At 37.4% G+C, this 26,855-nt stretch overlaps 1 protein-coding gene and 1 pseudogene across 2 annotated transcripts in view; one reads left to right on the top strand and one right to left on the bottom strand.

Moving 5' to 3' along the window:
- Positions 1-26,855, bottom strand: part of PALS2 (protein associated with LIN7 2, MAGUK p55 family member) — a 104,107-nt gene that overhangs the window by 43,934 nt on the left and 33,318 nt on the right. Inside the window, exons 1-2 of one of the 2 annotated variants that reach the window (XM_007466063.1) lie at positions 10,637-10,643; positions 5,950-6,071 (exon numbers count right to left, since the gene is read on the bottom strand). In XM_007466063.1, the coding sequence (XP_007466125.1) occupies positions 5,950-6,066 (117 nt within the window). In that variant the 5' untranslated portion in view covers positions 6,067-6,071; positions 10,637-10,643. Of the gene's footprint in view, positions 1-5,949; positions 6,072-10,636; positions 10,644-26,855 lie in introns of those variants that run through there. The other variant, XM_007466062.1, reaches the window with a different exon arrangement.
- Positions 7,735-10,764, top strand: LOC103090959 (uncharacterized protein C1orf43 homolog pseudogene; annotated as a pseudogene).

Genomic DNA, 26,855 nt, shown 5'->3' with positions numbered 1-26,855 from the left:
GCAGGAATGGACATTCAATTTTGTAAAATGCTTTTCCCACAACTATGAACATGATCAAATGATTTTGCTTATCATGTCATTAAAATGGTGACAAACATTTATTGGTTTTCAAATGTTAAGAAGCTTGTATATTTAAGACAAAACTCATTTGGTAATGAGGTATTATCCTTTTTGTATGTTGTGAGATTTGATTTGCTAATATTTTCTTAAGAACTTAAGTCTATGTTCATGAGGGATACTATTCTGTAGTTCTCTTTAACTGAACTGTTTTTAGCTGGTTTTGTTATCAGGGTAACACCAAGACTAGTAAAACAAAATTGGAAATGTTCCCTTCTCTTTCTTTTTTCTAGAAGAAATCATGTAAAATTGGTATTATTTCTTCCTTAAATGTTTGATAGAATTTTCTTTTGAAGCCATCTAGGCTGGAGCTTCAGGTTTTTTTTTTAATTAATTAATTAATTTATTTATTTATATATTTTTGGCTGTGTTGGGTCTCCGTTCCTGTGCGAGGGCTTTCTCTAGTTGCGGGGAGCAGGGGCCACTCTTCATCGCGGTGTGTGGGCCTCTCACTCCTGCGGCCTCTCTTGTTGCGGAGCACAAGCTCCAGAAGTGCAGGCTCCGTAGTTGTGGCTCATGGGCCTAGTTGCTCCACGGCAGGTGGGATCTTCCCAGGGATCGAACCCACGTCCCCTGTATTGGCAGGCAGATTCTCAACCACTGCGCCACCAGGGAAGCCCGTGGAGCTTCAAGTTTTAAACTGCAAATATTCAATTATAAAAAACAGATATAGTGCTAGTCAGGTTATCTACTCTTATCTAGGTTTTAGTCATTTGCATCTGTCAAGAAATTAGCTTCACCTAGTTACCATATTTATTACCATAAAGTTGTTCACATTATTTCTTATTATTCTTCCAATGTCTGTTGGATTTGTAGCGACGTCCTCTCCTTCATTTCTGATACTGATAATTTGTGTCTAGCTAGAGGTTTACCAATTGTATTAATATACTAAGTTATACTGATTTTTTTCTATTTGTCTTTATTATATTCACTCAACTTTATTATTTACCACTTTCTGCTTATTTTGAGTTTAATTTGTTCTTCTTCTATTTGCTCAAGGTGTACACATGATCATTGATTTAAATATTGTTCTTTTCTAATATAGGCATTTCCCTCTAAGTGCTGCTTTGCTACACCCCACAAGTTCTGACATGTATTTTCATTTCATTCAATTCAAAATATTTTTTATGTTTCTTTGTGATTTCTCCTTTGACCCATGGCTATTTCAAAGTATGCTGTTTAATTTCCATATATTTAGGGATCTGGGGAGTAACTCTGTTATTTTCAGTTTGATTTTGCTGTAATCTGTACTAGTTTCCTAGGTCTGTTATAACAAACTGAGTGTGAGCTCTACCCAATGTCCCGCATGTTATGAGGACTTTCCACTCAGGGTGGTGGGAATGCCAACTAAGCTATTCCCCATCCCTTCTGAGCCCTGGAAACTGTTTGGCCTACTGTGCTTTCCAGTGGGTCTTTCCTTGGACTCTAGAGCTGTGCTTCACATATGCACAATCAGCACTCAGCCAGAGATTTGAGGGCACCCCTAAGCAAATCTCTTTAGCTTCCTCCTCCCTGATACTCTGCTACACAAATTCCAGTCACCTCCACCTCCCCAAATGCCAAGCTCTACTAAGACTGCTGGGCTGTTTGTGCTTCCTCTTTCTGCACTGCAGCATGGAAACTACCCTCAGACAGTTTCATAATGCTCACCTCATTTCCTTCCTTTCTCTCAGGCATCACAATCCTGTGCTGCCTGTTGTCCCATGTCTGAAGATGGTCACCATCCTCCACCTTTGTGCTAACTTTTCTAGTTTCTGGAGTGAGGGTAATTCAAGTCTATTTTCTCTCCCTTACAGCTTGGGTGGAATTTATTCATTCTTATAATTTTACTTTTGGTGGCTATCCTAGAGATCTCAATATGCATCCCTGACTTTTTTTTTTTAATTTATTTTATTTTTGGCTGTGTTGGGTCTTTGTTGCTGCACGTGGGCTTTCTCTCGTTGCAGCGAGCGGGGGCTAATCTTGGTTGCAGTGCGCAGGCTTCCCACTGTGGCGGCTTCTCTTGTTGCAGAGCATGGGCTCTAGGTGCGCGGGCTTCAGTAGTTGTGGCACACAGGCTCAGTAGTTGTGGCGCGTGGGCTTAGTTGCTCTGTGGCATGCGGGATCTTCCCAGACCAGGGCTCAAACCCATGTCCCCTGCATTGGCAGGTGGATTCTTAACCACTGCGCAACCAGGGAAGCTCCGCATCCCTGACTTTTTATACAACCTTAAGACATTACTTTTACCACTTCCTGAATAATGAGAGTATCTTACAATTGTCTGAATCACTAAGTCCTTCCTTTTGGGCTATCATCTGCACATATTTCATTTATATACATGCTATAAATGTCACAAGACACTACTATTATTTCATCTTAAAAATCAGTATTATTTTATATTTACTCACTAATGTTCCCTTTATTCTGTCATTCTTTCTGCCTGAAGAACTTCCTTTTGCATTTATTGTTGAGTAAACAGAGACAATTTTTCTCAGATTTTGTCTGTCTGAAAAGAAAATCCTTATTTTGCTTTCATTTCTGAAGGTTGCTTTTGCTGAAAAAAATTTTTTTTTTTTTTTTGTGGTACATGGGCCTCTCACTGTTGTGGCCTCTCCCGTTGCGGAGCACAGGCTCTGGACGCGCAGGCTCAGCGGCCGTGGCTCACGGGCCCAGCCGCTCTGCGGCATGTGGGATCTTCCCGGACCGGGGTACGAACCCGCGTCCCCTGCATCGGCAGGCGGACTCTCAACCACTGCGTCACCAGGGAAGCCCTCAAAAGGGAATTTGAGGTTGGCAGTGTTTTTCTTTGAGCACTTTAAGGATCTCAATCCACTCTGTTATGACTTCCATAGTTCCTGTTTTATTGCTAACCATTAGTCTTAGGGTTTCTCCGTAATGTGTCTTTCTTCTCCAGTTGCTTTACAAATTTTCACTTTATCTTTGATTTTCAGGAGTTTGTGATATTCTGAGGAATGTTTTACTTTGTATTTTCCCTGCCAGGGGGTTCACTTGCCTTCTTGAATCTACCAGTTGATGCTGTTGTTCACCAGGTTTGAAAATTCTCGGCCATTGTGTCTTGAACTATTTCTTCTGTCCCATTCCCCCTCTCCCTCTTTCTGGGATATTAATTACATGTGTATTTGATCTTTTTGAGAATGCCTCACATATTGTCTTTTCCAGACATACTTTTCTATGAATTTTGGTTTAGATGTTTTCTGTTGACCTGTCTTCAAATTCACTAATCTTCTTTTCTGCTGTGTTTAGTCTTCTATTGGCTTGGCCAAAAAGTTCATTCGGTTAACAAATATGTTGTTCAATAAAAGTCCTGGTGAAGATGAAAAATGTCTTTTATTTTTACTTAAAACCGAATGAACTTTTTTGCCAACCCAATATTAAACCCATCAAATGAGCTCTTAACCAGATATTGTATTTTTGAGTCCCTGAATAACCATTTGATTGTTTTTGATTTCTAGTAATATTTTAAATGTCTTCATTTTTTCCCACTTTTTTCTTCTATTAAAAATATGCTATTCAGGGATTTCCCTGGTGGTCCAGTGGCTAAGACTCCAAGTTCCCAATGCAGGCGGCCAGGGGTTTGATCCCTGGTCAGGGAACTAGATTCCACAAGCCGCAACTAAGAGTTCGCATGCCACAACTAAAGATCCCACACACAGCAACTAAGACCCAGTGCAGCCAAATAAATAAATTAATTAAAAAAATATTTTTTCAAGCCTCCAAAAACAAGGTATCACTTAAAAAGATGTTATTTAAAAATCTTTGTCTATAAACTTTAATAAAAGGGTCATCTATGGGACTGCTTCTGTTGTTTTTCTCATGATTATTAGTCACATGCTCCTGCCTTTCCACAGGTCTAGCAATGTTTGGCTCACTGTTTCCTCAGCAATTTATCCATTTTTCTCCCTACTTGTGCTGGGAGTGTTGGCCTGCTGTGACTTATTATCTCTTTCCTGGAAGAAGGTCCTCCCTTCCTCCTGGGATTTCTGTGCCTTCAATGTAAGGAATACCCAACTACTATTGCTTTTATTTTTTGAGAAGCTCCTTGAATATTGGATACTACTGGGTGATTCTCTTCCTAATTTCAATTTTATCATCAAAAGATTACAGTAGCACTTCAGCTGCTCAAAAGTCATCCAGCCATTTCACTTGTTAAGAACAGTGAACAAGATAATCTTCTGAAAGACCAATATCAGTGACACAAAAGTGAATCATTTTTTACGCACAGAAATTCTTAAGAATACACACAAACACACACACACAAACACACACACACACACATAAACACAGCTTGTGCTGTGGTAGAAAGAGCACAGAATTCGAAGAAACAAGATCTGGCCTAAATATTTTTGTCATTTACTAGCTAAGTGACCGTAGGCAAATAATTTTTCTATTTTTAAAACTTAGTTTTCAATTAATAAAGTTGTTGCAAAGATGAAACGGTATATTTTAAAAACCCTTATAAACAATAAGCACATTGTAAGATGTCTTACATAATATTATCCAGTTTTGAAATCTACATCTAAAAGCTGTAAATTAAATAAACATGGGGATGGGGTATAATAGATACACTGGCAATAAAAACTGACAACCAACAGTAAGTATGATATCAAGGGAGAAGTAAACACTACTTTTAAAGTAGCAATAAGAGCTCAGGGCGAGCAATTTAATTAACAGGCTTAAACAGCCCTTACTTATTTCAACAGACCCTGAAACTATTACTTTATCTCAACACAGTATAGTGACTGACATTTGTGACAAGAAGCTTGTATCTGAAGGAAAATCATATCTTATAATATTATTATTAAAAGAATATCTAACAAAATTTTGAAAGACTACAATCAAAAATGACTAAAATAAAAATTCTAGTTGGGTGATCTGCAAGTGGATAAGTTTCTACTCAGAAACCGAAGCTTTTATGTCATATGACCTTAGAATGATTACACTGATGAATAAAATGAAGAATCTGCATCATTAACTCACTCCTACTAATAGAACACTTTGCAAAAAGTATGATTTTTCAGAACTCTTAAAAGAAGACAAGTAAGAGACTATGGCTAAAAAATGATCACAGGAGAGGGTGAAATCAACATTTTAGGAATGACAAGATGGCTACATGAAGAAAAGGTCAGAGACATAAATGATAAGGTCCTACTGTATAGCAAAGGGAACTATATTGAGTCTTGTAAGAGAAATAAAAGGGAAGAAAAGAAAAAGTCAGAGAGGGTATATGGCACAGGTTCTTGAAAGGAAGAATCATCTGAAGAATGGAAGAGCACAGTTGTGAAACAGTTAATACACTAAGCTTCAGTGACATTTACAAAAATTATTACAGGGAAATAGTGTAATTGAAATGAAACTGGGCCAAAAAAATGGTTGTAAAAATATATTTATGGATGAGTTAAAAAGATTACTAGGGAGTTGATTATGGAAACAGACTCAAAATGTCAGGGTTACCAAGAAAAAACAGGATTTCAAAAAGTACTATATATAGGAAGTCAAGAACTGAAATGAAAAAACAGGTACATGGGCCAATGTAAAAGAAGAAAGTCAGTACCTTGTTGTTGAAAACAGAGATAGGACGAGAATCTTTTCCACAGACCTCCGTTATAATACGACTGTTCAGTTATTATTTCCCTAAAACTTTAAATTCAGCATAGAAAAGGCAAAAGTGGTCTAACTTCTGTGTACAGTAAGATCTCATTAGCTGTTAACTGTTATTATTTGCTAACAAAGCCTAAGGTATATTAAGCAGGTTCTAAAACAGTAATCTGAAAAGACCTCTGTAAAAACAATTTAAAAAAATAATTTAGTTATCTTATGAATAAACCAATATACCTTAGCAAGTGATTTTACAATAGGATTCTCCATTATCCCCTTGAGGAAAATTAGGTCTATTTCTTCTGCTCCTGTAGATGAGGGCAGCTCCGTAAGGTTATCCAACACTTGCTGCATTGCTGCTGAGATAAAAACAATAGTAAAAAAAAAAAGCAAACCTTAAATTCCAAGCTATTACGAAATACAACTACAAAATAATTCAAGTAAAAAGACATTATCAATTAACACTCTTTTGAAAAGTCACATTTAAAGAACTGAATTGTTGAATAGTAGAAATTTCAAATGGACTTTCCATGAATTAGCAGCAGGATAGGTTTTTACATGCAATTTGGGGTTTACCAGACTATATAAGGCATACTTAGAACCTTATACTTGTTTTTTATTTTTCAAATTTAAAAACATTACTCAAGAAGAAATATAAAATTGTAATAGAGCAATAAAAAAAAAGAGCAATCAAGAAACTTCCAACAAGCCCAGAACCAGATGACGTCACCAGTGAATTCAATAACTAAACCCATTACTTCGCAAAGTCTTCCAAAAAAAAGCAGAAGAGGAAGGAACACTTCCCAACTATTCTGTGAGATCCTGATACTAAATCCAGACAAAGACATCACAAGAAGACTACAGCCAATATCTTTTACAAGTACAGAGGCAAAAACCTTTAATAAATCCAGCAACGAATGAAAAGGATTGTACACAATGACCAAGTACAATTTATCCCAGGAGTGCAAGGGTGGTTTATCAACATATGATAATCAATCAATGTAACACACTGTATTAATAAAACAAAACCACATGGTATCTCAATAGGCACAGAGAAAGCATTTGACAAAATCCAATACCTTTCATGATAAAAAACATTCAACTAAGAATAGAAGGGAATTTCCATTTCCTCAAGGGCATCTATGAAAAACCCATAGCTAACATCATACTTAACGGTGAAAGACAGGATGCTTTCCCATAGATCAGGAACAAGGCAAGGATGTCTGCTCTTGCCATTTCTACTCAACACTGTACTGGAGGGTCTAGCCATGGCAGTTAGGCAACAAAAAGAAATAAAAGGCATCCAGATGAAAAATGAAAAAGTAAAACTATTTCTTTTTGCAGATGACATTACCTCATATATAGAAAATCCTAAGGAATATATACAAAAGATTTATTAGAACTAAATAAATGAGTTCAGTAGGGTTGCAAGATAGAAGGTCAAAATACAAAAATCAACTGTATTTCTATACACCAGCAATGAACAATCTGAAAATGACATTAAACCATTACTTTTACAATAGCATTAAAACAATAAAAATCATTAGAAATAAATGTAACAAAAGAACTGTAAGATTTTTACGTGAAACTACAAAACATCATTGAAAGAATTAAAGAAGACTTAAATAAATAAAAAGATGCCCATATTCATGGATTCTACAGAAGACTTACTGTTGTTAAGATGGCAATATTTCTCAAATTGATCTACAGGTTTAATGCAATCCCTATTAAAATCTCAGCTCCCCTCGCCCTTTCTGGTAGAAACTGTTATATAAGCTGATACAAAAATTCATGTGGGAAATGCAATGAACCCAGTATAGTCAAACAATCTTCAAAAAGAACAAAGCTGGAAGATTCACACTTACTTCAAAACTGACTAAAAAGCAACAGTAACCAAGACTGTGTGATACTAGCATAAAGACATATAACTGAGAGTCCATAAATAAATCCACTTTACGGTCATTAGATTTTCAACAAGAGTGGCAAGACAATTCAAAGGAAGAAAGAACAGTCTTTTCAAAAATGAATTTGGGACAACTGGATATGCCTATGAAGAAGGTACAGCTAGACCCCTACTTCATTCAATATCATAGCCTTAATTTTATTCAGATTAGTTTTATTAATTTTATTTTCCCTTGATGCTTCTTTAGAATAAGTCTACTAATAGTGCAGTTTGTTTTTAATATTTTTATTTTTTATTAAAACAAAACATTGTCAAAAGTCAGATTGTATTACTAAGTGGCTTATAATGAAATATAGCAGTTCTCTGTCCCATGCTGTCAGCCTCCTTCCCAACTTATCCTATTCTACAGAAGCAACTACTTTGAATTTGTTGTTTCTTTTAATCACAGCTGTATTTCTGGGTAATGTGCTAATATTGCTACTTTTTAATTTACCCATTTTATATATTATTTATTTTTGTTAGAATAGTACTAGTGTGATGCTTTTACTTCCCCCTATCTCCACACTGGCAATTTTTATTTATTTTTATTTATTTATTTGTTTTGGCTACCCCATGCAGCATATGGGATCTTAGCTCCCTGACCAGGGATTGAACCTGCACCCCCTGCACTGGAAGTGCAGAGTCTTAACCAATGGACCTCTAGGGAAGCCCCAAGACTGGCAATTTTTAAAATAAAATCAACAGTTAGTGCTTTTCATATAGGACTCCTACAAGTTTTTCCCCAAATGTTCCAACAAACTTCTCCCATTTCTATCAGTTTTTCCAAATGCTCAAATATCAGAACAATTCTCTGACTTCTAACCCTGAACTCTCTCCCAAGTATTTTTCTCTCGCACTTTAATTCAAACAGGTTCATCTTTAGGTCTCCTTCTCAGTATGTATAAATGAGTAACAATTTTGGAAGTAAAGAGGTAAACAGGAGAAAAATGTGCACTTACAACAAGCAGAAGGAAAACTGATATTGAGGTAAGATGAAGAAAGAAGACACTAGGAAATAAAGAATATAAGCAAAGTTTACTTCATAATTTTGCTTGAAGTCCAAAGTGTACTCTGGGCAGGGAACAACAGAATCAACAATCTGTAGAAGTATTCTTACCCTATGGCTATAAACAGTAGTTAACTCTACTTTTCATGAGTACTTTTTTCTTTCCTTTGACATTCTATGTATGTCTTTATTTTTATTTTTATTGCGGAAAATTCCAAACATACACAAATGGAGATAATAACACACCCAACAATTATCAGCTCTAACAATTAGCAACTCATGGCCAATTTTGTTTCATACCCCCATATACTTTCTAACCTACACAGCTTTGAGGCAAATCCCAGAGGTCATATTTCAGTGTTTATGTCTACAAGATCAGGACTCTTTTTAAACAATGTAACAATACTGTTAGCACACCTAACAAAATAACAGTAATTCCTTAGTATCATCAAATATATAGCTGGTGTTCAAATTTCCAGTTGTACTGAAGATTTTTTTTTTAAATGTATCTTCTCTATTGGTTCTTGCGGCGTTTGAATTTTTATATATGTGCTTAATTAAGTGGGAAGAAAAGTGGCAGAGATTGTGAAATATACCCTTGGTTATTTTGAAGACCTCTGTAAGTTGTTACTGATTCTTTACTATGTGAAATTTAATTATAAACTAGTAAGTCTGTCAGTATCCCATGTCCTGAAAAGGGAATCTAGATTATAAAGTTGCCAAACATTCCCAAACTAATTAGTATACTTAATGGAGTTTTAATAAAAATACAGTAGACCCCCTATATAACCATGTTTTCAGGCCAAGTCTGGCTTGGTCTTCCCTCCACTAAGGAAATGGCCTGGCTGGGGAGCTCCAGGGAGCTTGGGCTGAGGAGGCAGGGCAGTGGGGTAAACTGATGCAGCTCTACACATGTTAGGGAGGCCAGTCTGGAGTGAATGTTGTGCTGGTGAAGGTCAACAGGAATCTGGTATTTTTACTGCCATTTATTTTTGTGAAGAAGTAAATCATGAGCTTCGCAATGAAATCTTGAAGGGGACCTTATGTCCCTGAGGGGCACATGCCCCCCAAATTTTCAAATAGGAGACTGATATTCTACTGTCCAGACTTTGGGATATCAAGTACAAACCTTGACTCCTTGTGGAAGATGGTCCAAGACTGCAACAGCTGGAAACCCAAGGAAGTCAGAATTGCTACAACTATGTGCATAGGATGAAACTTATGGACACCATCTGTGCCTCTGAAAACCCACTTCGAGCTGAAGGCTGGCATACCTATTCCTTAATGGGCAAGATTTTCGGCTCCTATCTGCTAGATCTTCCGAAACACTAGTAATCCTTTCAAGGGTGTCTGCAAGCCCTTCACTGATACCCTGCTGGATGGCTGAGACAGCCTGCCATGGGACATGGGTCTGTGGCAAGAGAGAGTACCTGTGCTAACAGGGGGCCCTGAATGAGCTGGCCCTGTGGTCAAAGCTCAAAGTGGGAGCTCTCAGCAACACCTCCGTCAGCAGCCAAAGACCTAACCCAGTCTCCTGAAGTCTCCCAACAGCCATCGGGTGACACACCTCCTCTACAGTCAGAAGAGTAAACATGCCAAACACTTCCTCAAACCAAAGAGCTTTAAGGACAACTACAGTGGATCCTTGAACAGCATGGATATGAACTACTCAGGTCCACATATGTGTGGACTATTGTCAGTAAACATGTACTACAGTACTAATCATCTGCTGTTGGTTCAATCTGCCAACATGGAACCGTGGAGACAGCATAAGGGGATTTTCCACTGTGTGGAGGGTGGGTGCTGTTGTTCAAGGTTCAACTGTATAACACATTGGGGAGTACACTGCGATGGAACTGAAGGACCTCATGGGAGACAGAGACAGACAGACTGCAGTGTGCTTGCCAGACAGCCCACAGGTCATCTGGTTCTGCAGGCCCAGAGTAGGCCAGCTGAAGCCCCTTTGAGTCCAGAGCTCTTAGAGCTCGTACCTAGAGGATCATTCCCTAGCCCTTTCTTACAGGCAGTTTCAGAATATGTGCTAAGACTTGATTTTCCCCTGGTAGCACTCTTTTCTGGAGTTGAATTCAGATGTTATTCTTAATGTTTACTGTCAAAAAGTCCTAACTTAGTTCACTTGCCCCGTTCCAGGCTATTTAATTCCAAAGGTGAGAGCTGGGGTGAAGGGACTTGCTATTTTCCATATCTTCCCCTTTTGAATGGAAACTATTTGGGTTTAGGGAGTCGCAGAGTTGACAGGTGGGAAAAGCAGACAGGAACTGGTGAGGAGGTTAGGTGAGGGGGTGGGTGAGTGTGGAACAACCCACCCTGGTGCTCTGGTTACACCAGGATGTCAAACATTAGCATAACTTCCCAGACATGCAAGGATCTGCCCTAACACCTTTACTCCATACTCCGTCATGAATAAAATTAATAACGTTCGAACACCTGGCATAATCCCAATCTCCCTCGTTTATTGGGATGTTATGGGACAGGGTGAAGAAATAATTGCCCCTCACAAGCCAACTCACTGGCTTATAAATTAGTTATCTAATAACATTAACTATCAAAAAAATATATAACAGTTCTTTTTAACTAAATCATCCTAAAAGCATATGAAAAAAATAAACAATATGAGAAAATTACAACAAAGAGCAGTGAGAGAGAATTAACCTCATAAAATATTAAAACATAAACTATATCTGGGACTTGCCTGGGCACAGTGTTTAAGAATCTGCCTGCCAATGCAGGGGACACGGATTCGAGCCTGGGTCCAGGAAGATCCCACATGCCATGGAGCAACAAAGCCCATGTACCACAACTACTGAGCCTGCACTCTACAGCCTGCGAGCCACAACTACTGAGCCCACAAACCACAACTACTGAAGCCCGTGTGCCTAGAGCCCATGCTCTGCAACAAGAGAAGCCACTGCAATGAGAAGCCCATGCACTGCAGTGAAGAGTAGCCCTACTCACTGCAACTAGAGGAAGCCCGCATGCAGCAGCGAAAACCCAATGTAGCCAAAAAAATAAATAAAGTAAATAAATTTAAAAAACATTAACTAAATTATAATAACCACTCAGACACGGACTACCACAAGGCAACTCTTGTATGTGAAAGCTTAATATATGAAACAGGAAGCTCTCTGTAGTGGGATCCTTGGAAAGCTGAGCTGGAGCCAGAGAAGCAGGGAAGTGTCCCAATTTACTCAGAGATTCCAGGAAAGAAAGGAAAGTCCCAAAACTCAGAAGGTAAGTTTCCTACAAGTTCCACTCCTCCTCCTTAATTACGGGAGGATGGACTCTTTAATCAGAAGCCAGATTCAATGACATACAAATGGGGTTCCTATTTAAACTGAAGAAAATTTAATATATTTAATCTAGACCTTTCAATTACAAATATGATTACTACACATCAAGGATCACTACACATGAATACTAAAAGCGTGAATGCAACTCACCAAATTCAACAAATAAATATTAACTGCCAAAGAAACAGACTTATTATCTACCAGGGGATTAAAACAAAAGAAAGAGCAAAAGAAAGAAAAAGATTAAATCATAGGGTGGGTTGGGGGTGGGAATATCAGGGATCAAACTGAAGAATTTTCCCACTAGAAAAGGGCAAACTATGAGAAACCTGCTATGGATCATGAAAGAACAAAATTTACAAGGTAATGGGAAATTCAAAAATAGAAAAAATTAAAACAGAAAGCAGAAATTAATCCAAGAAGAAAAAAAAACCCCACAGATTTGATCAATCCCTGCTGGCTGTTTCAAAGGTCCAATAAAAAGAGACTGATACTTGGCTAGTCTGATTAAGAAAAGAGAAAACACAAACAACCTTAGGAATGCAATGAGAAAGTAACTGCAGGCATGAAGAAGATTCAAAAGAAAACACAGTGAACAACGTTATTGTAAAATCCAGTCGAGTAGAGATTTTCTAGGAAAATGTCAATTACTGAAATTTAGGAAAAAGAGGTAAAAATTAAAACAGATCATAATAGAAGAAATTAAAAAGGCTTTCAAAAGTCTACTATCTTAAAAAGACATTAGGCCTCATGTATGGCAAACCCACAGCAAACATTATTCTCAATAGTGAAAAACTGAAAGCATTTCCTCTAAGATCAGGAAGAAGACAAGCATGTCCACTCTCACCACTATCATACAACACAGTTTTGGAAGTCTTAGCCACGGCAATCAGAAGAAAAAGAAATCAAAGGAATCCAAATTGGAAAAGAAGAAGTAAAACTGTCACTGTTTGCACATGACATGATACTATACATGTAAAATCCTAAAGACGCCACCAGAAAACTACTAGAGCTAATCAATGAATTTATAGTAAAGTCACAGGGTACAAAATTAATACACAGAAATCCCTTGCATTCCTATATACTAACAATGAAAGATCAGAAAGAGAAGTTAAGGAAACAATCCCATTTACCACTGCGACAAAAAGAATAAAATACCTGGGAATAAACCTAACTAAGGAGGAGAAAGACCTGCATGCAGAAACCTATAACATTCTATTGGAAGAAATCAAAGATGACACAAACAAATGGAGAAATATACCATATTCTTGGATTAAAAGAATCAATATTGTGAAAATGACTATACTCCCCAAAGCAATCTACAGATTCAATGCAATCCTTATCAAATTAGTAATGGCATTTTTTACAGAACTAGAACAAAAAAATCTTAAAACAAAAGACGTTGAATAGCCAAAGCAATCTTGAGGGAAAAAAATGGAGCTGGAGGAATCAGACTCGCTGACTTCGGACTATACTACAAAGCTACAGTAATCAAGACAATATGATACTGGCACAAAAACAGAAATATAGATCAATGGAACAGGATAGAAAGCCCAGAGATAAACCCACACACCTATGGTCAACTAATCTATGACAAAGGAGGCAAGGATATACAATGGAGAAAAGACAGTCTCTTCAATAAGTGGTGCTGGGAAAACCAGACAGCTATGTGTAAAAGAATGAAATTAGAACACTTCCTAACACCATACACAAAAATAAATTCAAAGTGGATTAAAGACCTAAATGTGAGACCGGACACTATAAAACTCTTAGCAGAAAACATAACCAGAACACTCCATGACATGAATCACAGCAAGATCTTTTTTGACCCACCTCCTAGAGTAACGAAAAAAAAAAAAAGGACCTAATTAAACTTAAAAGCTTTTGCATAGCAAAGGAAACCATAAACAAGATAAAAAGCCAACCCTCAGAATGGGAGAAAATATTTGCAAATGAAGCAACTGACAAAGGATTAATCTCCAAAGTATACAAACAGCTCATGCAGCTCAATATAAAAAAAAAAAAAAAAAAAAAAACAAAAACCACCCAATCAAAAAATGGATGGGGACTTCCCTGGTGGCACAGTGGTTCAGAATCTGCCTGACAATGCAGGGGACATGGGTTCGATCCCTGGTCCAGGAAGATCCCACATGCCATGAAGCAACTAAGCCAGTGCACCACAACTACTGAGCCTGCACTCTAGAGCCCGCAAGCCACAACTACTGAGCCTGCAAGCCACAACTACTGAAGCCTGTGGGCCTACAGTCCATGCTCTGCAACTAGCGAAGCCACCGCAATGAGAAGCCCGGGTGCCGCAATGAAGAGTAGCTCCACTCACTGCAACTAGAGAAAGCCCGGGCACAGTAATGAAGACCCAATGCAGGCAAAAATAAATATAAATTAAAAAAGAAAAAGAAAAAAAAGAAATCCCAACAGGATTTTGGGGTAATGTTTTTCTAAAATTTACTTGAAAGAGAAAATACATAAAACCAACCAATACGTCTGGAAAAAAGCATAACTGTAAAGGAGGTGCCTGTGCTATTAAGTATAAAAACACTATAAATTAAACTGGTGCAGTACTGGCACAACAACAGAGAAATCTTGAATAACTAAATAGGAGTTAATATATGTGAAAGGTGACATTTCAAATCAGTGGGAGGTAGGGTTCAGTTAAATATGGTAGATTGACTACTTGAGTTTATAGTCTTTCCCTTTAGAATCTCTATTAAAACAGCAGCAAAGTATTAATAAAGGTTAAAAAATGAAAACCCACAAGAATAAAGAGAATGGCAAAAGAGGAAGAAAAATGGACCAAAAAATAGCAAAAATATTTGAAAGTATGTAAGTAGTAGGAATAGAAACTAACTTGGAGCAAAGAAGCAGTAGATTCTATCTCCAAATTATTTCTGGAATCAAATAACATGAATCCTAGTCATCATCATTTCTTGCCCAGACTATACAAGAGCCTCCTACATATATACAGATTTCTTATGAGTGATATATTTCTCACCTACAAGGAATTAATTAAAATGTAAATTTTATGGCCAGTGAGCCTTTAAAATACACTACTAGGTTAAACAATCTGCACCACCCTTTGTAGCTTTAGCCACACCAATCCTTCCCCTGTCCTGATGCAAAGTCCTCCCCCCAACTTACCACCACCTTGGTGTACCTAATTCATATGCATCCTTCAGGAGCAGAATTTCTATGTCCTTGGCAGCACCAATTAGGATAAATTCTCCTAATATATACTTTTGTAGTAGTCTATGCTTTATAACTCTACTCAACCTGTAATTAAATATTTTTTTATTTATTTAATGTATGATTTTCTTTCTAAACTCTTAGGTCTGATGAGTGCAGAAATCTTATCTGTCTTGTTCAAACTTATATTCCCAGCAACTAGCCCACAGTCTGGTACATCACAAGTCCTCAATAATAGAGTTTCAGTCACAAAAATGTAACATATTTCTGTTACTAAAATGAAGAATAGTTTTCAAATTATATATTGTTATTTATAAATAAAATCTCTGTAGTACTTGTAATTAGTGAAATGTGGTATGGTTTACAAAGCAGTAATCTTAAAGCTATTAACTTTCTACAAATTGTATAACAAGCGACAAAGATAGAAGCGGTATCTTTCAATGCTTAGCCTACTAAAATGGCAAGGTTTTACAGAACTTCTTACATATAAATACATTTCTAACTTTCTACAATATAGATCAGTAAGAAGACAAATTTAATAAAATGAATGGTATTTACCCACATATATTCTGTTCCAAAAGCTTTCTAGAGTTGTTTTACAAAAGCATTTCTTCTCAGTTTTAGAACTATAAGTACGTAAATGAACTGTTTTTAATAAATGAGGACTAGAGTCTGTTTCAGTATTAAAAATCCTTCTGTAATCACATGTGTGGTATATTTACTCCCATTTAATTCAACAAACTGAAATCCCCAATGAAAATATGACAGGTAAATTAAGTTTTCATAAGATGTTAAAAATTATTTCTGCTCTTATACTTTGTAGATAGAATAACAGTTATTTTGACAGAACCATACTGCATAATTTGCAGATTCAGAAAATGAAAAACAAAACCTTATTCTGTATGCATCTGGAAATATTTAAGCAAAAATTTAAAGGAATTATCTAAGTCATCTGGACTACTTCTAATGTATTTTCAATACAGCAAGAAAAATTTTTTTAAATACATTTCCAGGAAATGGTACAGAAAACTGGATTGAAATTGAAATTTGGATTGACTTGCCAGCAAGACAGCAGAGTAGAAGGCTCACCCCTTCTTACAAAAACACCAAAATCACAACTAATTGCTGAACAACCACTGACAAAAACAAAAACAACCTCTGGAACCTACCAAAAAAGATACCCTACATCCAAAGACAAAGCAACAACAAGATGGTAGGCCACCCACCAGGTGGGCAACACATGAACTGGAAAATAATTATACCAGAGAAGTTCTCCCGCAGGAGTGAAAATCTTGAGCCCCATGTCAGTCTTCACAGCCTGGGGGACTGGCAACAAGAGAGAAGGCGGCTCATCCACTAGATGAAGGCAGACAGCAGAAGCAAGAACTACAATCTGTCAGGCTGCAGAACAGAAACAGCAAGCACAAGAAGTTAGACAAAATTGGACAGCAGGGGAATATGTCCCAGATGATGGAATAAGCTAAAACCCCAGAAGATCAATTAAGTGAAGTAAAGATGCAATCCACCAAAAAAAAAGAATTCAGAGTAATGATAGTGAAGATGATCCAAGATCTTGGGAAAAGAATGAAGGCACAGATTGAGAAGATACAAGAAATGTTTAACAAGACCCAGAAGAACTAAAAAACAAACAGAGATGCACAATACAATAACTGAAATGAAAAATACACTAGAAGGAATCAACAGCAGAGTGACTGAGGCAGAAGAACAGATAAGTGAGCTGGAAGACAGAATGGTGGAAATCACTGCCATGGAAGAGAGTAAAGAAAAAAGAATGAAAAGAAAGGAAGACAGTATAAGAGACCTTTGGGAAAACAATGAATGCACCAACATTCACATTATAGGGGTCCCAGAATGAGAAGAGAGAGAGAAAGGACCTAAGAAAATATCTGAAGAAATAATAGCTGAAAACTTCCATAACATGGGCAATAAGTCATCCAAGTCCAAGAAATGCAGGGTCCCAGGCAATATAAACCCAACAACGAACATGCCAACACACACAGTAATCACAGTGACAAAAAGTAAAAGCAGAGAGAAAATATTTAAAACAATAAGGGAAAGCCAACAAGTAACATACAAGGGAACTCCCATAAGGTTATCAGTTGATTTCTCAGCAGAAACTCTGCAGACCAAAAGAACAAGGCACAATATATTAAAGTGATGCAAGGGAAGAAGCTATAATGAAGAATACTCTACACAGCAAGGATCTCATTCAGTTTTGATGGAGAAATCAAAAGCTTTACAGACAAGTAAAAGCTAAGGGAATTCAGCACCACCAAACCAGCTTTGCAACAAATGCTAAAGGAACTTATCTAATCAGAAAAGGCCACTACTAGAAACAATAAAATTAAATGGAAAAGCTCACCAGTAAAGGCAACATCAAGTAAAGGTAGGAAAACATCTGAACACAAATATGTCATCAAAACCAGTAATTGTGAGAAGAGGAGAGCACAAATGTAGGCTACTGGAAATGCATTTGAAATTGAAAGACCAGCAACTTAAAAGAATCTTTTTTATATATAGACTGCTATATCAATACATCATGGTAACTGCAAACCAAAAATCTACAATGGATACACACACACAAAAAAGGAATCCAAACACAACACTAAAGTTAGTCATCAAATCACAAGAGAGCAAAAGAGAAAGGGAAGAAAAAAGACCTACAAAAACAAATCCAAAACAATTAAGAAAATGGAAACAGGAACATACACATTGATAATTACCTTAAATGTAAATGAATTAAATGCTCTAACCAAAAGACATAGACTGATGGAATGGATACAAAAACAAGACCTGTACACAGGCTGTCTACAAGAGACCCACTTTGGATCTAGGGACACATACAGACTGAAGGTGAGGGGTTGGAAAAAGGTAATCCATACAAATGGAAATCAAAAGAAAGCTGGAGTAGCAATACTCATATCAGACAAAATAGACTTTAAAATAAAGACTGTTATAAGAGACAAAGAAGGATGCTACATAATGATCAACAGATCAATCCAAGAAGAAGATATAACAATTGTAAATATATATGCACCCAACACAGGAGCACCTCAATATATAAGGCAAATGCTAACAGCCATAAAGGGAGAAATCAACAGTAACACAGTAACACTGGGGGACTTTTACACCCCACTTTCATCAATGGACAGATCATCCAGACAGAAGATCAATAAGGAAACACAGGCCTTAAATGACACATTAGACCAGATGGACTTAATTGATATTTATAGAGTGTTCCATCCAAAATCAGCAGTATACACCTTCTTCTCAAGTGCACATGGAACATTCTCCAGGATTGATCATATGCCGGGCCACAAAGCAAGTCTCAGTAAATTTAAGAAAATTGAAATCAGATCAAGCATCTTTTCCCAACAAAATACCGTAAGATTAGAAATCAACTACAAGAAAAAAACTGTAAAAAACACAAACACATGGAGGCTAAACAATATGCTACTAAACAACTAATAGATCACTGAAGAAATCAAAGAGAAAAATAAAAAAATACCTGGAGACAAATGAAAACAAAAGCACAACAATCCAAAAACCTATGGGATGTGGCAAAACCAGTTCTGAGAGGGAACTTAATAGCAATACAACCTTACCTCAGGAAACAAGAAAAATCACACATAAACAACCTAACCTTATACCTAAAGCAACTAGAGAAAAAAGAACAAACAAAACCAAAGGTAGTAGAAGGAAAGAAATCATAAAGATCAGAGCAGAAATAAGTGAAATAGAGACAAAAACAATAGAAAAGATCAGTGAAACTGAAAGCTGGTTCTTTGAAAAGATAAACAAAATTGATAAACTTTTAACCAGACTCATCAAAAAAAAAAAAAAAAAAGGGAGAAGGCTCAAATTGACAAAATTAGAAATGAAAAAAAAAGAAGTTACAACAGACACCACAGAAATACAAAGGATCATAAGAGACTACTACAAGCAACTATATGCCAATAAAATGGACAACCTGGAAGAAATGGACAAATTCTTAGAAGAGTGCAATCTCCCAATACTGAACCAGGAAGAAATAGAAAATATGAACAGACCAATCACAAGCACTGAAACTGAAACTGTGATTAAAAAACTCCCAACAAACAGAAGTCCAGGACCAGATGGCTTTATAGGCAAATTCTATCACATATTTAGAGAAGAAGAATTACCACCTATCCTTCCAAAACTATTCCAAATATTGCAGAGGAAGGAATACTCCTAAACTCATTCTATGAGGCCACCATCACCCTAATACCAAAACCAGACAAAGATACCACAAAATAGAAAATTACAGGCCAATATCACTGATGAACATAGATGCAAAAATCCTCAACAAAATACTAGCAAATAGAATCCAACAATAGTTTAAAAGAATCATACACCATGATCAAGTGGGATTTATCCTAGGGATGCAAGAATTTTTCAGTATCCACAAATCAATCAGTGTGATACACCACATTAACAAATTAAAGAATAAAAACCATCTGATATCTCAATAGATGTAGAAAAAGCTTTTGACAAAATTCAACACCCATTTATGATAAAAAACTCTCTAGAAAGTGGGCATAGAAGGAACTTACCTAAACACAGTAAAGGCCATATATAACAAACCTACAGCTAACATCATACTCAATGGTGAAAAGCTGAAAGCATTTCCTCTAAGGTCAGGAATAAGACAAGGATGTCCACTCTCACCACTTTTATTCAACATTGTTTTGGAAGTCCTAGCCAGAGCAATCAGAGAAGGAAAATAAAAGTAATCCAAATTGGAAAAGAAGTAAAACCATCACTCTTTGCAGATGACATGATATTATACGTAGAAAAGCCTAAAGATGGTACCAGAAAACTACTAGAGCTCATCAATGAATTCAGTAAAGTGGCAGGATACAAAATTAATACACAGAAATCTCTTACATTTCTATGCACTAACATCAAAAGATCAGAAAGAGAAATTAAAGAAACACTCCCATTCACCATCGCATCAAAAAGAATAAAATACCTAGGAATAAACTGACCTAAGGAGGCAGAAGACCTATACTCCGAAAACTATAAGACACTGATGTAATCAAAGATCACACAAACAGATGGGAAGAGATACTATGTTCTTGGATTGGAAGAATCAGTATCATCCAAATAACTGTATTACCCAAGGCAATCTACAGATTCAATGCAACACCTATCAAATTACCAATGGCATTTTTCACAGAACTAGAATAAAAAATTTTTTAATTTGTATGGAGACACAAAAGTCCCCGCACAGCCAAAGCAATCTTGAGTAAGAAAAACGGAGTTGGAGGAATTAGGCTCCCTAATGTCAGACTATACCACAAAGCTACAGTAATCAAGACAGTATGGTACTGGCACAAAAACAGAAATATAGATCAATGGAATTGGATAGAAAGCCCAGAAATAAACCCATGCACCTATGGTCAATTAACCTATGACAAAACAGCCAAGACTATACAACAGAGGACAGTCTCTTCAATAAATGGTGCTGGGAAAACTGGACAGCTACATGTAAAAAAATGAAATTAGAACATTCTTTAACACCATACGCAAAAATAAACTCAAAATGGATTAAAGACCTAAATGTAAGACTGGATACTATAACCCTCTTAGAGAAAAACACAGGCAAAACACTCTTCGATGTAAATCACAGCAATATCTTTTGTGAGCTGTCTCTTAAGTAATGGAAATAAAAACAAAAATAAACAAATGGGGCCTAATTAAGCTCAAAAGCTTTTACACAGCAAAGGAAACTATAAACAAATAGACAAATAGACCACCCTCAGAATGGGAGAAAATATTTGCCAACAATGCTACCGACAAGGGATAAGTCTTCAAAATTTACAAACAGCTCATGCAGCTCTATATCAAAAAAACAAACAACCCAATCAAAAGATGGGCAGAAGACCTAAACAGACATTTCTCCAAAGATGACATACAGATGGCCAACAGGCACATGAAAAGATGCTCAACATCACTAATTATTAGAGAAATGCAAATCAAAACCACAATGAGGTTATCACCTCACGTCAGTCACACTGGCCATCATCAAAAAGTCTACAAACAATAAATGCTGGAGAGGGTGTGGAGAAAAGGGAATCCTCTTGCACTGTTGGTGGGAATAGGAATTGGTACAGCTGCCACAGAGAATAGTATGAAGATTCCTTAAAAAACTAAAAATAGAACTACCATATGATCCAGCAATCCCACTCCTGGGCATATATGCAGAGGAAAACATGTTTTGAAAGGATACATGCACCCCAAGGTTTATTGCAGCACTGTTTACAATAGGCAAGACATGGAAGCAATATAACTGGCCACTGACAGATGAATGGATAAAGAAGATGTGGTACACATATACAATGGAATATTACTCAGCCACTAAAAAGAATGAAATAATGCCATTTGCAGCAATGTGGATGGACCTGGAGATTATTTTACTAAGTGAAGTAAGTCAGACAAAGACAAATATCATATGATATTGCTTATATGCGAAATCTTAAAAAAATGATACAAGTGAATTTATTTACAAAACAGACTCATAGACTTAGAGAACAAATTTATGGTTACCAGGGCAGAAGGGTGAGATTGGGAGTTTAGGATTGACATGTACACACTATTATATTTAAAATAACCAACAAGGACCTACTGAATAGCATGGAGAACTCTGCTCAATATTCTGTAATAACCTAAATGGGAAAAGAATTTGACAAAGAATAGATATATGTATATAACTGAATCACGTTGCTGTACGCCTGAAACTAACACAACACTGTTAATCAACTATGCTTCAATATAAAATAAAAATTAAAAAACAATTTGGATCAAGTTAGGTTTCTTTATGATTAAATTATTTTTTTTTGTAGTACGTGGGCCTCTCACTGTTGTGGCCTCTCCCATTGCGGAGCACAGGCTCCAGACGCGCAGGCTTAGCGGCCATGGCTCACGGGCCTAGCCGCTCCGTGGCACGTGGGATCTTCCCAGACCAGGGCACAAACCTGTGTCCCCTGCGTCAGCAGGTGGACTCTCAACCACTGCGCCACCAAGGAAGCCCTATGATTAAATTTTGACACATAACTCACGCAACTGATTTGACAGCAAGAGTTCATCTAAATCGTTAGGTCAATAAAAACACTTGTTTTCTGTAAAATGACAATATGCAGTCAATACCTTAGTTCTCAAAATAGTATCTCGAAATTCTAGTTTAGTTATATTGAATCAAAGAAGAAAGTTAAACTTTAAATGTGCTCAGCTAACTTACTCAACATTAGCCGAGTGCTTATAGGCCAGGCATGATGGTTGATGTTGAAGAAAATAGAGACACACTATCTTTCCTCCAAAAACTACATCTAGCAGAGTAGACCAAAATGTGTAAACAAATAAATAAAGCATGATGATAAGAACACTATGAAGGAATCAGAGAATTAAGTGATATAGCATAGTGGTTAAAAGCCTGGACACTACCACTTAACTAGTCCTGAAAACCTGAGTCTATGACTTAACCTCTCCAATTCAGTTTCTTTCATCTGTTAAATGGGAAACAGCAATAGTTACCTATTCTTACAGGGTTGTTGCAACTAAAGAATACATGGCAACTCCTGCAACAATACCTTCTAGTGCATTATTAACACTGAGTGAATACTGGAAAGGAATAAAAGGTTAACTGTTTCTTTGATGGGAGTGGTGGGACGATAAAATGGGAGACACCCAGTGGAAGGCATCCCAGTGCAAAGAACCAAACAGTTCACCCTACTGAAAATCTTGAATTTATGATCAATGTTTAAAACCTTGAAACAAAACATGGAGCTGTATTTCCCAAAGCATTCCTAGAGAAAATCTAAGCCTGGAGCCAACAAAAGAAAAGGGCAGGCACAGTTGAGTGGATGGACAGCCACTGATAGCAATTAAGGAACCCCATACACAAGGGCACACTTTTTAGCCTAAGTACCACAGACTTCTTTCCAGACACAGTGGGCACATGTCTTGCATGGGAAGGGTTCCTTACATGGATGTGGGGACTAAACAAAGAGCAGAGAGGCTGAGGTGCATCTGGTTCTTCACAACAGATACTAGATGAGGAGGGGAGGGGGAAGGGAGACTATCCCACAGTGAATGCTCTAAAGCAGTGTTTCTCAAACAGGAGACTACTGGCATAATCATTTTTGCACAGGATTGTTCTCCACCAAATGCCTGCAGTGCTCCTCAGGTATTCTGATAACCAAAAAATTCCCCTCACCACACTGCCTAACACTTCTAGGGGTGGCCCCGCCTTCTCCCCTTCTGTTCTTCCAACTTACAGCCTTGTACCAATATGTTCCAACGCCAGGGTAAATTCCTCCTCTTTCTTAATTTAGCTATTTGAGGGTTCCCGACTTGCTCACTAGTTCTCTGCCTAGATATCTGAAGGAGAAGCCCGCCAATCCAGAGAGAGGGCTGGGGGGGGTGGGGGGACAGCCTATACAACTACAGAGGAAGTCCTCAACAGAGGTATATTCTGGATTAATCAACCTAGCCCTTCATTTATAAATATAAACCAACCATTACTGATTGCCAGACATCTGAAAAAAACATCAGTGACAAGGGACAAAGTTGAACAAACTAAACTATGGGGGAAACAGATGGTGCTGAGAATAGAACTTAAATTTTAAATTTTTATTAGCATTCTCAAAGATATGTGAGAGGCTACTGCATTCATAAAGGAACAGGCCGCTAAGAGGGAGATAATGGAGCAACCAGAGAAGAAGAAAAAGTTACTGACAGTTAAAAACAATATTGTCAAATTAAAAAAAAATCAAACAGCAGACTAAGTAAGTAAATACTAAGAATAGAACTGCTAGATCAAAGGATATGTGATTTTTCAATTGTCAGTGTCAAACTGTCCTTTATAAACAGTTGTATCAACTACATCTCCATTAAGAGGTCCTCATTTCATTATGTTATAGTAATAATGAATTGCCTCATAAAGACATATCAATACAAATGCTGAGAACATGTGCAGCAAAAAGTGATTAAAACAGGGCTTCCCTGGTGGCGCAGTGCTTGAGAGTCCGCCTGCCGATGCAGGGGACGCGGGTTCGTGCCCCGTTTCGGGAGGGTCCCGCGTGCCGCGGAGCGGCTGGGCCCGTGGGCCGTGGCCGCTGGGCCTGCGCGTCCGGAGCCTGTGCTCCGCAAATGGGAGAGGCCACGACAGTGAGAGGCCCGCATAACGCAAGAAAAAAAAAAAAAGTGATTAAAACAGAGCTAAATTCTGAATTTTAATCTTTTTCTCCAGTATAGCATTAAAGAAAAATTTAACTACACACTTATTACCTTATCTGTAAAAAAGAAGTGAGATTGATATAACTCATGAGGTTATACAATAAATTTAAATGACTGATCTACTAAAAACATATAAATGCTAAATATTCTGCTTTACCTAACATTCTGCAATTCAACCTCTTCAACCATCTCTCATCGCGACTACTGTTATTTAAAGTGTCAGTGAAAGATGAATCTCGAAAACAGCAATTTATTACAATTTTCCCACCTTAAAAACAATGTTTTTTTTAAATGAACATAGTTGGGGTTTTCCCCTAATTTAATCATGTTAACTGACCCACTCTGTACTGTCATCCTCTGATGACAAGTTTAATTCAGAAAGGAAAGTGAACTACCATTTTAAATGAACTTATCAATCTTCCTACTATGAACTAAGTAAATGCCTTGCAAAAGCAGCTAGGGTAACTTCCTGGCACTCTTACTTAGAAACAATTTTCTATTATGTGCAATGCTTTCAGAGAAGACCTCTCAAAAAACAAAAAAACAGCAGGTTCTTGGAGAATAGTTTCACTGGATTTACACCCACCCCTGGTATGTTTAAAATATTGTTTCACTTCCTTCTGGCCTCTATGGTCTCTGATGAGACATCCACATTCATTCAAATAGTTACTCTATTACTAGTTTTCTGTTTTTTTTTCTTTCTCTTGTTTTCAGCAATTCCATTATGTTGTTTCTGGGCATGGTTTCACTGGGCTTATGCCACTTAAGGTTCAATGAACCTCTTGAGTCTACAAGACAAATTTATGTCTTGCACTAAATTTGGGAAGTTTTCAGCCACTACTTCTTCAAACACTTGTTTCTGTACCATATTCTTTCTTTTTTCCTTCTCGGTGTCTGATGAAACATAATGTTAGACCTGGTATCATCCCATAGATCCCTCAAGCTCTTCTCATTTTTTTTTTCAACTATTTTTTCTTTGTTTTTCAATTTGGATAAATTTCTACTGATCTTCTTTGAAGTTCATGGACTGTCATCTCCATCCTGCTATTGTGCTTGTCCAGTGAGTTTTCTGGTACCATATTTTTCAGTTCCAAATTTCCCATTTCGTTTTTCTTTTCCCTATTTCTTTACTGAGACATTCTATATTTCCATTTGTTTCAAGATAGTTCACCCTTAATTGTTGTAGCATATTTATAAAACCTGCTTTAAATCTTTCTCAGATGATTCCCACATCTGTCATCTCAGTATTGGTGTCTCATGATTATCTTTGCCCATCTGAGTTAAGGTTTCCCAGGTTCTCCATATGCCAAGGAATTTTGGACTGTATGTTGTACATTTTTAATAATATAAGACTCTGCCGGACTTCCCTGGTGGCGCAGTGGTTAAGAATCCGTCTGCTGATGCAGGGGACATGGGTTCAAGCCCTGGTCCAGGAAGATCCCACATAACACGGAGCAACTAAGCCCATGTGTCACAACTACTGAGCCTGCGCTCTAGAGCCCGTGGGGCACAACTACTGAAGCCCGCGAGCCTAGAGGCCGTGCTCCGCGATGAGAAGCCACCACAATGAGAAGCCCACACACTGCAACAAAGAGTAGCCCCCGCTCACCGCAACTAGAGAAAGCCCGCACACAGCAATGAAGACCCAACGCAGCCAAATAAAAAAATAAACAAAGACTGTCTTGCTGAAATCTTAGGGAGAGTGTTGATATTTTTGTTTCAGCAAGCAACTGACTCAGCTAAATTCTGACCCTCTAAGGTACCAATGCCATTTTAGTTTAGTTGTCCATGCTTATCTGCACCCTTATTTGTGAACTTGTTTTCATTTCTTTTAGGTAAATACCTAGGAATGGGATTGCTAGATCACATGGTGAGTGTACATTTATCTTTTTAAGAAACCAGTAAACTTCAAAATTTCCACAGTGTTATTTGGATCAGTCCCATATATGTACCACCCACTAGCCAGTCTGGGACTTAGCTGGTGGTCTATTGGTATTTCAGTACTAAACATCTATATGTGTTCTTTAGGGTCAGATCCACATATGCACCTCTCAAGGATGAGCCTAGGAGTGCCTAACAACTTTAAGAAGTCTCTTTCCAAATCCTCTGCAATCTGCCTGGCATTTTGGGTTCTCTGGGATGTTCTTTACTGATCCTCCAGAAATCTGGGGCATAATTTAACCCATTCTGTAGTGTACATTCTATAAATGGGCTCATGACCTGGTTCAGGCAGCCAGAAAACAGAGGGAAAAAAACCCACAAAAAAACGACAGGAACTACAATCCTCCAATTGAAGAGGAAGGTTTCTTGTTTTGGAGTTTTACTTATGCTCCTCTTAGCTGTTGTAGCTGCTTCAACACTGCTGCCAAAGGACTTCCTGGAGGTTGGGTGGCGGAGGGGGGGG

This window comes from Lipotes vexillifer, unplaced genomic scaffold (genome assembly GCF_000442215.2).
Source record: "Lipotes vexillifer unplaced genomic scaffold, Lipotes_vexillifer_v1.1 scaffold150, whole genome shotgun sequence".
Taxonomy (NCBI): domain Eukaryota; kingdom Metazoa; phylum Chordata; class Mammalia; order Artiodactyla; family Lipotidae; genus Lipotes; species Lipotes vexillifer.
This window is presented reverse-complemented; position numbering and strand designations above follow the sequence as displayed.